The sequence below is a fragment of the Narcine bancroftii genome, chromosome 2 (assembly GCF_036971445.1).
Source record: "Narcine bancroftii isolate sNarBan1 chromosome 2, sNarBan1.hap1, whole genome shotgun sequence".
In the NCBI taxonomy this organism is placed as follows: domain Eukaryota; kingdom Metazoa; phylum Chordata; class Chondrichthyes; order Torpediniformes; family Narcinidae; genus Narcine; species Narcine bancroftii.
In genome coordinates this window covers 366,765,170-366,779,133 of record NC_091470.1, presented here as the reverse complement: position 1 = coordinate 366,779,133, position 13,964 = coordinate 366,765,170, and the positions used below count along the sequence as shown (strand labels likewise).

The 13,964-nt window shown below is 44.1% G+C and overlaps 1 protein-coding gene across 1 annotated transcript in view; it reads left to right on the top strand.

Annotated features, from left to right (window-relative positions):
- Window positions 1-708: 708 nt before the first annotated feature.
- Window positions 709-13,964, top strand: part of LOC138753133 (matrilin-2-like) — a gene marked incomplete at its 5' end in the record, with an annotated part of 29,619 nt that continues 16,363 nt past the window's right edge. The window contains 8 exons of the mRNA XM_069915708.1: window positions 709-728; window positions 3,265-3,809; window positions 6,284-6,406; window positions 9,493-9,615; window positions 9,838-9,880; window positions 11,390-11,528; window positions 11,900-12,034; window positions 12,970-13,147. Of these exons, the coding sequence (XP_069771809.1) occupies window positions 709-728; window positions 3,265-3,809; window positions 6,284-6,406; window positions 9,493-9,615; window positions 9,838-9,880; window positions 11,390-11,528; window positions 11,900-12,034; window positions 12,970-13,147 (1,306 nt within the window). The remainder of the gene's footprint in view (window positions 729-3,264; window positions 3,810-6,283; window positions 6,407-9,492; window positions 9,616-9,837; window positions 9,881-11,389; window positions 11,529-11,899; window positions 12,035-12,969; window positions 13,148-13,964) is intronic.

The following is a 13,964-nucleotide window of genomic DNA, read 5'->3' as shown; positions in this document are numbered from 1 at the left end:
AGTTTTAGCTTATGTTAAGAAATGAAAATTGATATTGCTTTTTTACAAGAAACACATTTGACTGAAAAAGAACATTTGAAATTGAAAAGAGATTGGGTTGGTCATGCTTTTTTTCTTCATTTAATTCTAAGGCAAAAGGTGTAGCGATTTTAGTTCATAAAATTTATCTTTTGAGTTACAGACTGCAGAGGGGAATGCTGGGAAGGTTTTAAAAGTGGACTGTAAATCTTTAATGAAGTTTGGACTTTACTTAATATCTATGCACCTAATGTAGATGATGAATGTTTTATTTCAGACGTTTTTTTGTTATTAAGTCAAGCTAATGAAAATATTCTAGTTGGGGGGGGATTTCAATTGTGTTTTGGATCCTTTAATGGATAAATCCCCAAAATGTATCAGAAAATCAAAGATGGCGATACAAATTGGGGCTTTAATGAAAGATTTAAAATTGGTAGATATTTGGAGAAGGATTAATCCTACAGAGAAAGATTTCTCTTTTCATTCTTCCTGACTGTCTTGGGTTATCTTATACCTCTCACTTTGTTCATTTTAGATTGGTCACAGTGTTTGAGCTACCGAAAGAAAATAGACACACACACCGAGAGCAGTTCAGTTTATACAAATGTTTATTACAAATTCAAAAGCTGATTTCACACTACAATATGCAGGCCCTTCCCAACTATACTTATCAACGCTTGGACTGGTCCCAACTGCCGAAGCAAGGCAACGACTGCACATTTGTAGTAGGTTGTCAGGGCGCCGGTAGCAGCTTCTCCACCTCCCCTGACCGGGACGTTGGCTGGACTCCAGAAGTTCTTCTTCTTCTTGCTGAGAGATGTTGCCACCTCTCGGAGAGTCTCAAACTTCAGCAGCGGGACCAAGGCTTATATTACCCAAAAACTGCTTACCCAAGCACCTATTCCCAGCACAGCAAGAAAGATAAGCAAGCAAGCTAGCATGCTAGGTTAATTAACAAATAACATAATTTTCAGCTTATCATTTTGAATAACAATGGTTTATTCTACATCAAGGCTAGGCCTCTGACAGTCTGTGACCAAAACAAGCAGGAAGATTAAATGTTCTCGGTACACAGATGTCCTTTCTTCAGATAACAGCATCTCTGGCCCCTCGGTGGAATTTTGCTTATGTCTGCTGATTCTAAAAACAATTAGGTTCTCAGCCTTGCAGAACCCAAAACTGCAAGTTTAAAAAAAAGGTTCTCAGCTCTGCAGAACCAAGAGCTGGAAATTAAGAAAAAACAGGTTAAAAAATAGGTTAGAATCTTCCATTACACTGACATGGTTCCTTTTCTAGAATAGATTTTTTTAAATATCGGCACATATACAAGGAAAGGTATTGCAGGCAGAATATAAGAGTAGACATATCAGATCATTCTTTATTTTTTTCTTATGAAATTCGGAAGTAGTACGTTCATCCTATAGATGGAGGTTTAATACAATGTTTTTACATGATAGAGGAATGAGGGGATATGGGGAGAAGGCAGGTAGGTGGAGTTAGGTCCTAAATTAGATCAGCCATGATCGTATTGAATGGCGGAGCAGGCTCGATGGGCCATTTTTGGCCTACTCCTCTTCCTACTTCCTATGTTTCTATGTTTCTATGTTGTAAAAAACCTGAGTTTGTTGCTTTTGTTAAGGAACAGATTGATATTTTCTTAATTGAAAATGCTAATTCGGTTAAAAGTTGTTTTGTATTATGGGATGCGTTAAAAGCTTATTTAAGTGGACAAATAATTAGTTAGACTACTAAAGTTAAGGAAGGGTATATGGCTGAAAGTCTTAAATTAGAAAAGCAGATTGATGAACTGGAGAAGGAATTTCAGAAAAGAGTGACAGAAGATCAGAAAATAGCTTTGACTAAATTGAAACTGCAGTATAATTTGTTACAGACATCAATTTGAATGTTTACTTAATCGATCTAAGCAATGATATTATGAATGGAGTGAGAAGGCGCACAAAGTACTTGCATGGCAATTAAAGAAGGAACAGACCTCAAGGGTTACTAATGCTGTTAAAAATAATTCAATAGTTACCTATAAACCTCAGGAAATCAATGACCAGTTTTATTCATTTTATAAAAAATTATATACTTCTGAGGGGAGACGGGACAATGGATCTATTGATTCTTTTTTATCTACATTAACATTAGAAGAAGAGGATATTATAGATTTGGAAGCTCCATGTACAGATTTAGAAATTAAGACTGCTATGTTGGAAATACCTAATGGTAAGTCACCAGGTGATGATGGGTTTTCAGTGGAATTTTATAAAGTTTTTTGTGAAGACTTATCTTCGGTGTTTGGGGAGGTATTACAACAAGTGACTGAACATTACGAGTTACCAGAATCTTGTTCTAGTGCTTTAATTACTGTAATTCCAAAGAAAGAGAGAGATTCATTAAAGGTGTCTTCAGATAGACCTATCTCTTTATTGAATGTGGACTATAAAATAATAGCTAAAATGTTAGCAAATCGGCTTGCGAAATATTTACCTAAATTGATACATGTAGATCAAACAGGTTTTATTAAAAATAGACATGCTTCAGAAAACATTCTTTGATTAATTAGTTTGATCAATGCATACTGGCAGCAACCTAACCATCCAATGATGATTGCACTTGATGCGGAAAAAGCTTTTGATAGGGTCGAATGGGATTTTTTATTTAAGGTTTTGGAAAAGTTTAAATTTGGTTAAATATAATTGATGTATAAAATTATAAGTCACCAATCTATACCTAACATTAAACAACTTTGTCAAAATATCTCTATCAATCTTCCTCCAACAATCCATTTCAAATTGAACTCCCAAATTCTACTCCCATTTAAGTCTCGATTTATGCAGCTCAATCTTAGGCATTTTTTGTTGCAACAATTTATACATTTCCGAAATAAACCCCTTCTTCCCTCCATCCCGGATCAATACTTCAAATGTCGATTCCTTAGGTAAATACAAATATCTCCCTAAACAGTCATGCAACATTGATTTAAGTTGATAGTAACAAAAACGAGTATTATTAGGGATTTGATATTTTTTCCTCCCGTAGACCTTCTTAACTATCCTATCAACCTGCTTGGCAACTTTGAGAGATGTATGGATTTGGACTCCAAGGTCCCTCTTCCACATTGTTAAGTAGCATCCGGGACTTCCCTGTAATGCATCTTCTAAGGCTATCATGGATCGGTCCTTCCATAGGTGATGATTCCCTGTGTTCCTTTGCAGAGAGGGAATGCGTGGGCAAAGCCTTGGACCTCGTTTTCATCATTGACAGTTCTCGAAGTATCATCCCCCTGGATTTCGAGAAGGTGAAGGACTTCGTTATCAACATCCTCAGGTTCCTGGATGTAGGCTTCTACAAGACGAGGGTTGGCCTCATTCTCTATGGCAGCACTGTCAAGAAAGTCTTCTCCCTTAGCACCCACAGGAACTTGGCAGACATGACACAAGCGGTCAGGGACATGGAACACCTAGCAACTGGCACCATGACAGGAATGGCCCTCGAGTACACCGCCAACGTGGCTTTCTCAGTGCAGGAGGGGGCGCGGCCCCTCAACCAGAACATTCCGCGGCTGGCCATTGTGGTGACGGACGGAAGGCCGCAGGACAGAGTGGCGAAGCCGGCAGCTCATGCCAGGGACTCTGGCATCCTCATCTTCGCCGTAGGCGTTGGGAGGGTGGACATGGGCACCCTCCGGCTCATCGCCAGTGAGCCGCATGACAAACACACCTTCCTTGTCCAGAACTTCAGCATGATTCAAACCCTTCTCTCTGAGTTCCAGACCAAGATCTGCGGTAGGTCCAGACTGCCCCTCGATACGCCTCAGGGACACGATGACCACCAGCACGGGTTGGCAGGCCACTTCCCCTGGTCTTGAGCTCAGGCCGGTTGCCCATCTACCCTGCTCCACCATTCAATGCTGATCTGATGATAGGCTCATCTCCACCAACCTGCCTTTTCCACATATCCCATTAATTCCCCTACTATGTAAAAATCTATTCAACTGTGTCATAACTATATTTACTGAGGTCGCCTCCAATGTTTCCTTGGGCAGAGAATTCCATAGATTCACCACCCTCTGGGAAAAGCACATCCTCCTCATCTCCATCCTAAATTACTACCCTGAATCTTGAGGCTATGTCCCCAAGTTCTGGTCCCCCCCACCAATGGAAACAACCATGCTACCTCTACCTTATCTCTGTCTTTCATAATCTTACAGTTTTATAAGATCCTCCATCATTCTTCTAAATTCCAGTGAATGAACTCCCAGATGGTTCAATTTCTCCTCATAGGCCAACTCCCTCATCTGCAAGATTGGTTCCCAGTCTATCCTTGGGGAAGAGCAGGGTCTGTCAGGATCACTGATGTCCCACTCAGTGCAGACAAAGGAGACGCAGTGGATGTTGGGTTTTTGGATGTTCATTGTGCCATACATAAGGATTCTTCACAAAAGGAGAGTCTGTGGAATTGCAGGAATGATTCTCGCATGGGCAGAGCATTGGCTGAGAGGCAAGAAACGGAGGATGGGAATAAAGGGATCCTATTCTGCTTGGTGGTGTTCCGCAGGGGTGGATGTTGGGGCTACGTCTCTTCACGTTGCACATTAAGGATTTGGAGTGAGGAATAGATGGCTTTGTGGCTGTTTGCAGACAATACAAAACAGGTGGAGGGACAGGTGGTGGGGACATCAGAGAAACTGGGATAGATCAGGAGAAGAGGCAAAGACGTGGCAAATGAAGTACAATGTTTGAAAGTGTTCGGTCGTGCACTTTGGTAGAAGGAATAAAAGGGGAGGCTATTATGTGGATGAGAAGAAAATTCAAAATTCGGAGGTGCAGAGGGACTTGGGAGTCCTCGTGCAGGATATGCTAAAGGTTGACCTGCACTTTGAGTCGGTGGTGAAGAAGGCAGATGCAGTGTTGACATTCATATCCAGAGGAGCAGGATGCAAGAGCAGAGATGTGATGTTGAGGCTTTGTTAGGCACTGGTGAGGCCTTGGTCAGAGGATGAGGGACAGTTTTGTTCTCCTTTTTTAAGAAAGGATGTGCTGGCATTGGAGAGAATTCAGAGAAGATTCACAAGAATGATACCTGGAATGAAGAGATTAGCATATGAGGAATGTTTGACGGCTCTTGGAATATGGAAGAATGAGAGGGGACCTCATAGAATTATTTCGAATGCTGAAAGGACAGGAGAGTGTGGTGTGTTCACTCAGAGAGTGGTGGTTGCCTGGAATGCATTGCCGGGGGAGGGGGGGTGGTGAGGGATGATAAAAATAGAGACATTCAAAAGGCTCTTAGACAGGCGCATGGATGTAAGAAAAATAGAGGGTTATAGGTGTGAGGTAGGGAAGGTTGTGGAGTAGGCTTACTGTAGGTTATCAGAACATCATGGGCTGAAGGGCCTGTACTGTGCTGTAATGTTCTATGCTCAGAACTCAGGGGCCTGAGCTACAGGGAGAGGTTAAGAGCAGGAGGATGAGGGTGAGGGGTGGTCTCACAGAGGTGGACAAATCATGAGGGAACAGATCGGCTGAACACAGAGAGTCTTTTGCTCAGAGTCGGAGAATCGGTAACCAGAGAACTTAGGTTTAAGGCAGTGGTTCTCAACCTTTTTCTTCCCACTCACATCCTACTTTAAGTATTCCCTATGCCAAAGGTGTTCTGTGATTAGTAAGGGATCACTTAAGGTGAGATGTGGGTGGAAAGAAAAAGGTTGAAAACCACAGTTTTAATCGTCCCTCATTGACTCGTTATGTGCACGGTTTCAGAACTCCAAAGGAAATGGGCTAATGACAATTTTTCTCAAGAAAAATATTTCAGTAACAATTGGGTCTAGAGCAGTGATTCTTAGCCTTCCCACCCATATCTTACCTTAAGCAATCCCTTCCTAATGACATAGGGATTACTTAAAGTGGGATGTAAGTGGGAAGGGAAGGTTGAGAATCACTGGTTTAGAGGGATATGGGCAGGCAGGTGGGGCTCGTGTAGTTGGGACATTTTGGTCAGCATGGGCTAGTTGGGAGGAAGGGCTTGTTTCCATGCAGTTTGACTCCATAATTCTCTGACTCTAAGACTTTTTAACCAACCTTCCAATTCCCTTTTGAATCAGCTTCCTCTGTTCTCCATGTGTTCGTTCTGAATCACAGTAGCATTCAGTGTGAAAAGTCACGTGACCCTCCTCTCCTACGAACTGATTAACTTATTTGTTTCTGTCAACTATCGTGTGTGAATAAACATTTCTCTTTTTTTTATAAATTGACTACAGATACAGATCTCTGTGGGGTAACTGGCCATGGATGTGAGCAGATTTGTATTAACACTCCAGGATCATTCATTTGTAAATGTAAAGATGGATTTATCCTAAACAACGATCAGAAAACTTGCAGAAGTAAGGAGATCGAACAGCTTAACAAAAATCTCTTTGCTGACTTTAAAAAAAAATTTAGACATATAGGCCATTTCACCCCACGAGTACATGCCACCCAATTTACACCCAATTGACATACACTCCCAGTACGCTTTGAACAGTGAGAGGAAACTGGTGCCCTCAGTGGAAGCCCATGCAGACACAGGAAGACCATACAAACTCCTTACAGACAGTGCTGGATTCAAACCCCAGTCCCGAATTGGCATTGTAACAGTGTTGTGCTAACCGCTACACTAACCTAGCTGCCCCCATATGAATGGGGTACATATGCTGATAAGCACCCACATCTCCTCCCTTGCCCACATTCAGGGCCTCAAACAGTCCTTCCAAGTGAAGCAACATTTCACTTGTGAATCTGCAGAGTCGTCTACTGTATCCGGTGCTCCCGCTGTGGTCTCCTCTACATCGGAGAGATTGGGTGCAAACAGAGAGATCATTACTGAGCACCTTGGCTCTGTAGGCCCAATAGCATGAATCTCCCAGTGGCCATCCATTTCAATTCCCATCCCATTCTCTTGCTGACATGTCTGTCCATGGTCTCATGCACTGGCAGACTGAAAACACCCGCAAATTGGAGGAACAGCACCTCATCTTCCAACCGGGAACCCTCCAACTAGATGCATTAATATTGACTTCTCTGGCTTTTGTTAACACCCCCCCCCCCCACTATTTCTTCCCCTTTAGTTGGTCTGGACCCCTCCCCCAGTCGGCATTGTCTGATTCTGAGATTTCCTGCTTCTGGCTCATTCTGCTTATTCCTCGAAGAAGGGTTCAGGCCCGAAACGTCGGCAATATATCTTTGGTTTCTATGGATGCTGAAAAGACCGGCTGGGTTCCTCCATTTCGGTGTGTTTTTAACTACAATCACAGCATCTGCAGACTTTTGTGTTTCACCACATGGTGAGACGGGTATTTGGCATCCTTGCCTCCCTCGTCAACAACAGAGTACAGGAATTGGAAATGGACAAGAAAACAAAATCTGCTGGGGTCTAGAGCAGTACACAGACATGCCAGAGAAACTCAGCAGGTCACGCAGCGTCCACAGGAAGTAAAGGGCGACCAACCATTCGGGCCTGACCCGTTCGTCAGGTGCGCTGAAAATCAGCAGGTGCCTGAATAAAGGAGGTGAGGGGGGAGAGGGGGAAGGAGCACAGGCTAACAAGTAGAAGGTAATAGTGGAGGATGCTGTTTAAAGTTCACTGTCTTAACTTCCGAGTTTCTCTAACTTAATGTTTTTACTTCAATCATTGCGTCTGCAGACTTTCATGTTTTAAATGTAAATAAACAGTACGGTAACAGGCCATTTCACGCCATGAGCCCATGCCGTCCAATTTACACCCAATTCACCTACACCCCCTGGTACGTTTCAAATGGTGGGAGGAAACTGGAGCCCCCAGGGAAACCTCACACAGACATGGGGAGGTACAAACTCCTTACAGACAGCGCGGTATTCAAAACCCGGTCCTGATCGCTGGTGCTGTAAAGGTGTTGTGCTATCCGCTATGCCAACCATGCCACCCTTTTAGTCTAGGTGGAGACAGGTGAAATAGGCAGGGACAGTTTGGTACAGTGAAATGTGGGCAGTTCTGGTCACCCAGCTACCAGAAGGATGTCATTAATCTGGAAAAGATGCAGGATAGATCCAGGTAAATGTTGCTGGACTACAAAGAGAATGAATAGGCAGGACTTCTCCCTGTAGAACATAGAACACTGCAGCACAATACAGGCCCTTTGGCCCTCGATGCTGTGCCAACCTATATATTCCTATATTTAAAAAAATGAAACCCTCTCTACCTCATAACCCTCAATTTTTCTTCCATCCACGTGCCTGTCCAAGAGTCTCTTAAATGCCCCTAATGTTCCAATCTCCACCACCATTCCTGGCAAGGTGTTCCAGGTGCCCACATCTCTGCATAAAAAACCTACCCATGACATCTCCCCTAAACATCCTTCCCTTCACTTTGTATATAACTCCTCAGGTGTTTGCTGATCCTGCCCTGGGAAACAGGTGCTGGCTGTCCTCCCTATTTATGCCTCTCATAATCTTGTTGACCTCTATCAAGTCTCCTCTCATCCTTCTACGCTCCAAAGAGAAAAGTCCCAGCTCTGCTAATCTTGCCTCATCAGACTTGATCTCCAATCCAGGCAACATCCTGGTAAATCTCCTCTTCCCCCTCTCCATAGCTTCCACGTCGTTCCTGTAATGACGTGACCAGAACTGAACACAATACTCTTGGAGACTTAAGGTGGGGGGGGGGGTGCGGGGACCTTATAAATGTTTATAATGTCATGAAGGGCATGCAGATGTCATTGCCCTTTTCCCAGGATAATGGAATCTAAAACTAGGGGGCATAGGTTGAAAGTGAGAGGGGACCTGAGAGGCACCTTCTTCACACAGAGGTTGGTGGGTGTGTAGAATGAGCTGCCAGAGGAAAGGGTGGGATGTGGGAATGATGCAAAGAACATTTGGACAGGTACATGGATAGGAAAAGTTGAGAGGGATGTGGGCCAACTCAGGCAAGCTGGACCATCTCAGGTAGCCATCTTGTACCCAGCCATGAACGTTGATGTTCCTGGTTTTAGGTAACCCCCACACCTACCTAGTTCCACTGTTTTCGCCTCTTCTTTACCTAATCCCCTTCTCACTTCTCTCCCTGACCCACATTACCCCCAGTTGCCATCCCTCTACCTACCACCCCACCTCTGTCTAGTATACTTTGCATCCCCCAGCCCCTCCCCCTTTCCCCTTAATTAATAATCTCCTCTTCCGTCAATCTCAATAAAGGGCCCCAACCTGATCTTCCTCAGACACTGCCTGACCCATATAACCATATAACAATTACAGCTTGTTGTTTGCTCAAGATTTCACCAATTTTGGTTTTGCCACAGTATCACACTGCCCCCCCCTCCCCCCACCGTATTTCCCCATCCCCTTTCTTTCAAAAACTCTTCCACCAAGCTTTTTGGACAATGTCTTGTTGATGCACACTCCTCGGGCCTCTCTCATGTGGTGGTGCCTAAATGCAAGTTGTTGTTGTTGCTGACAGAGATTGACCACTGCAACCTTGGGGAGCACGGGTGTGAACATGATTGTGTCAACACAGGGACCTCGTACGTCTGCCGATGTCGCTCAGGGTTCACACTCAATCCGGACGGGAAGACGTGTCGACGTAAGTCTCTGTCCAGGTGTAAGCCAAGAGTTGGCTCTGTTTCACCTAAGCTCACGTATTTGGGATTCGATCTGTCAGTCATGTCCTCTGTGGATCCTGAATTGTTTCACCTTGTGGTTAGAGCTTTTAATGGATGGTGAATTGAGGTGACCTTGAGAAACAGATGAAGTTACTGGGGCTGACCACGCTCCTCCTGTTCCCTTGGTGTGCGTCAAAATGCAGAAATGCTGGAAAAACTCAGCCAGTCTCGCAGTGTCCACAGGAGGTAAATATAGATTACTGACATTTCAGGCCTGAGCCCTTGTTCAACGTATGAGATCAAGAGACTAGGCATAGTCTGGGAGAATGTTTCATTGATTGTCTCGGCTCTGTTTGCTGCAATAGTGTGGATCTCCCAGAGGCCACCCATTTTAATTCTCCATCCCATTCCCTTGCTGACATACCTGCCCACAGTCTCATGCACTGCCAGACTGAGACCACCTGCATATTGGATGAGCAACATCTCATCTTCTGTCTGGGCACACTCCAAATGGATGGCATTAACAATGACCGCTGGTTTCTGTTAGAACCATCTGCCCCCATCTTGGTTCACTGTCTCCTTTCCTCAATTCTCATCTTTCCTCTTATCATAACCAATTAACACCTTTTGTTGGTCTGGACTCCTTCCCCCCTCCCATTCTTCCCCCTTTCTCTCCCTTGTCATTAATTTAGGCACCTTCCTGCTTTCTTACTCATACCTTGAAGAAGGGCTCAGTTCTAAAACATCAGTTCTATATCTTTACATCCCATGGATGCTGTGAGACCTGCTGCATTTTCACTACCATCACAGTGACTGCAGACTTTCATGTTTCACTCCCTTGGTGTATGGGAACAATGTTGTGGACAGTGAGGAAGGGTTTCAAAGCTTGCAGAGTGATCTGGACCAACTAGAAAAATGGGCCAGAAAATGGCAGGTAGAATTTAATTCAGACAAGTGTGAGGTGTTGCATTTTGGAAGGACAAACCAAGATAGGACGTATATAGTAAATGGTAGGGCACTGAGGAGTGCCGAGGAGCAAAGGGATCTGGGTACATAATTCCCTGAAAGTGGCATCACAGGTAGACAGGGTTGTAAAGAAAGCTTTTGGCATCTTTGCCTTTATAAATCAAAGTATTGAGTGTAGGAGTTGGTATGTTATGGTGAGGTTGCATTGGTGATGCCAAATTTGGAGTACTGTGTGCTGTTCTGGTCACCAAACTACTGGAAGGATATCAGTAAGATTGAAGGAGTACAGAGAAGATTTACTAGGATGTTGCCAGGTCTTCAGGAGTTGAGTTAGAGGGAAAGACTAAACAGGTTAGGACTTCATTTCTTGGAATGAAAGAGAATAAGGGGAGATTTGATAAAGGTTTACAAAATTACGAGGGGTATAGACAGAGTAAATGCGAGTTGGCTCTTTTCACTTAGATTAGGAGAGATAAATACAGGAGGACATGGGTTTAGGGTGAAAGGGGAAAGGTTTAGGGGGAGCATTAGGGGGAACTTCTTCACTCAGAGTGGTGGGAGTGTAGAATGAGCTGTCATCTGCAGGCTCACTCTTACGCTTTAAGAATAAATTGGATAGATACATGGATGAGAGAGGTCTGGAGGTTTATGGACTGGGTGCAGGTCAGTGCGGTGTTTCAGCACAGACTAGAAGGACCAAATGGCCTGTTTTCTGAGTTGCAGTGTTCTATGGTTCTAATGATATGGCTGAAATAACTGTTTGTGAAATGACCGTGGCTTGTGGTTCAGGGTAGGTACTTCCTCAAAAGCACCTGCAATTAGCTGTGCATTCTTTGGCCGAAGTGCTCCACGAGATGGAATGGTGGGGGCACTCGCTCTCCCAGTCTTGGCCAGGAAAGATCCAACGAGCCCAGAGTTAGTGAAATTTGTCAGTCCACACATAGGCCCAGAAGGAAGACATTGAGCCCTAAAACCGGCTCAAACCCATTTTAATTGATCTGTTTGGGATTGTATCGGCCCAGGGTGGCCAAATGTGCTTAATGTAAGACCCACGTAATGTGCTTAACGTAAGACCCACATACGAGAGCCGTTACACGTGAAAAAAATATCATTTTTATTTTTACATGCACATTTTGTTACAAAAAATTACATTAAATATTAAGAAATGTAAGTCATAATATTTATTCATTTATGTAGTTTTAAACTGCTGATTTATATTAGATTCAATAATCAAAAAGTATACATATACATACTAAATATTTTGTTTATATTGGTGTGTCCGTGTCGGGGCATTGGCAGCTCCAGTGGGTGGGCAGCTGGGGCCTATGCGAGAGGCTCCAGTTGGGGCATCGGGAGCTTGGACGTGCGGGCAGCCTAGACAAGAGTCCGCGGTCGGGGTGTCGGGAGCTCCGGTGGGTGGGCAGCTGGGGTGAGGTGAGAGACTGCAGTTGGGAGCTCCAGAGGGCGTGCGGCCCAGATCACACTAACACTCACTAATTTCACTTCCCACAACACAGCCGCACACGTCACAATCACACGATGGCAAGCCAGGCCCACTAACACGACTATTATGAGCACCGGCTCGTACGATTCTTGTCTTAGCCAACATTTTTCCGCGAGCTGCACATTGAATGTCAAAGTGGTGCATGTGGCTCACGGGTTGCAGTTTGGCCACCCCTGTTATAGGCAATGAATGGGAATGGACTCGTGACCTGGGGCATCTGGAACAAAAGGACATTGGTCAACTCTCTTCATCTGATTCATCATTAAATTGAATTGATTTGAATTATTTATTGTTGTATCCTCCAAGGTAATGTGAAAAACTGTTTTGCGTGCTCTCTAGGCAAGTTAATGCATATTTAAGTACAGCAGGCAGTGCCCAATAATACAACAGAAGTGCAGGGTATAGTGTTACAAGAAAAAGTGCAAGGTATACAGAAAAAGTACAGTTAAACAGTGCAAAAAGCATCATATTTTACCCATAAGAGGTCCAGTTAAAAGTCTGTTAACAGCAGGAAAGAAACAGTCCTCAAATCGGGAGGTTCATGTTTTCAGTCTCTTGTTTCTTCTACCTGACGAACGAGAGGAGAAGGGAGTGTGACTGGGGTGGGATTGGTCCTTTGGTATATTGGAGCTTTCCCAGGTCAGTGGGAGGTACAGGCAGGGTTGATGGACAGGAGGGGGCTGTGCATTCATAACTCTCTGCGGTTTCTGGCAGACTACTTACTGTCCCAAACTGTTTGGCCAGAGTACTTCCTGAGGTGCATCTTGCTGGGACGAAACACCCTTCACTGTAACTTGATTCCGGACTTCCTAACAGAAAGGTCACAATCTGTCCAGGTCAGTAGCTGAGCACTGGCCCACTTCAGGGCTATGTGCTCAGCCCACTCCTGTTCACGCTACTGACCCACGACTGCATCACCAGATCCAGCTCCAACCATACCATCAAGTTTGCAGATGACACTGGTCTCGTCAGCCACAACGATAAGTTGCACAACAGAAAAGAGGTGGAAAATTTTGTGAAATGGTATGAGAGGAACAACCTGAGTCTCAGCGTGGACAAGACAAATGAGGTGATCATGGACTTCAGGGGCACCAGGAACGACCACCCTCCACTATACATAGTAGAGAGAGTGGAGAGCATCAAGTTCCTTGGAGTTCACTTAACTAGTGACCTATTGTAGACACTCAACATCTCCTTACTTGTCAGGAAGGCACGCGAGGCTACTGGCCACCATTATGTCAACCTTCTACAGGAGCTCTATCGAGAGCATCCTAGCTGGCTGCATCACAGTGTGGTACAGCTTCTGCAGAGAAATGGATCGAAGGTCAATCCACAGGATCGTAAGAGCAGCAGAGAGGATCACTAGAATCTCTTTCCCTCCCCCCCCCCCCCCACTTTGATCTGTGGAATCGTTCTCTGAAGAGGGCTAGCAAAATTATTGATGACCTCTTCCACCTTGGACACAGCATCTTTCAGCTGCTTCCACTGGGAAAGGGAAACAGGAGGATCAGAGCCAGCACCACCAGGCTGAGGAACAGCTTCTTCCCACGGGCAGAGAGAATGCTGAACGACCAAAGGAACTGCTCGCACTGACCATATAAGATGCTATTATTTATTAAACCATATTTATTTATCACAAATAAGAGATATTAAGGCTTTTTAAAGAGGTTGTAGTTCAAAAAATCTATCAAGAATATTCTCCTCAGGATTCCCAGGAGAGTCAGGAATCTGAGAATGAACAAAATGTCTAATTTGTAAATATCTGAAAAAAAAAAGAGCTTTAGAGAAGTTAAATTTTACTATTAATTGTTCAAAAAGATGCAAAATTGTTGTCAGTAAAAACATTAATACCCAATCTAT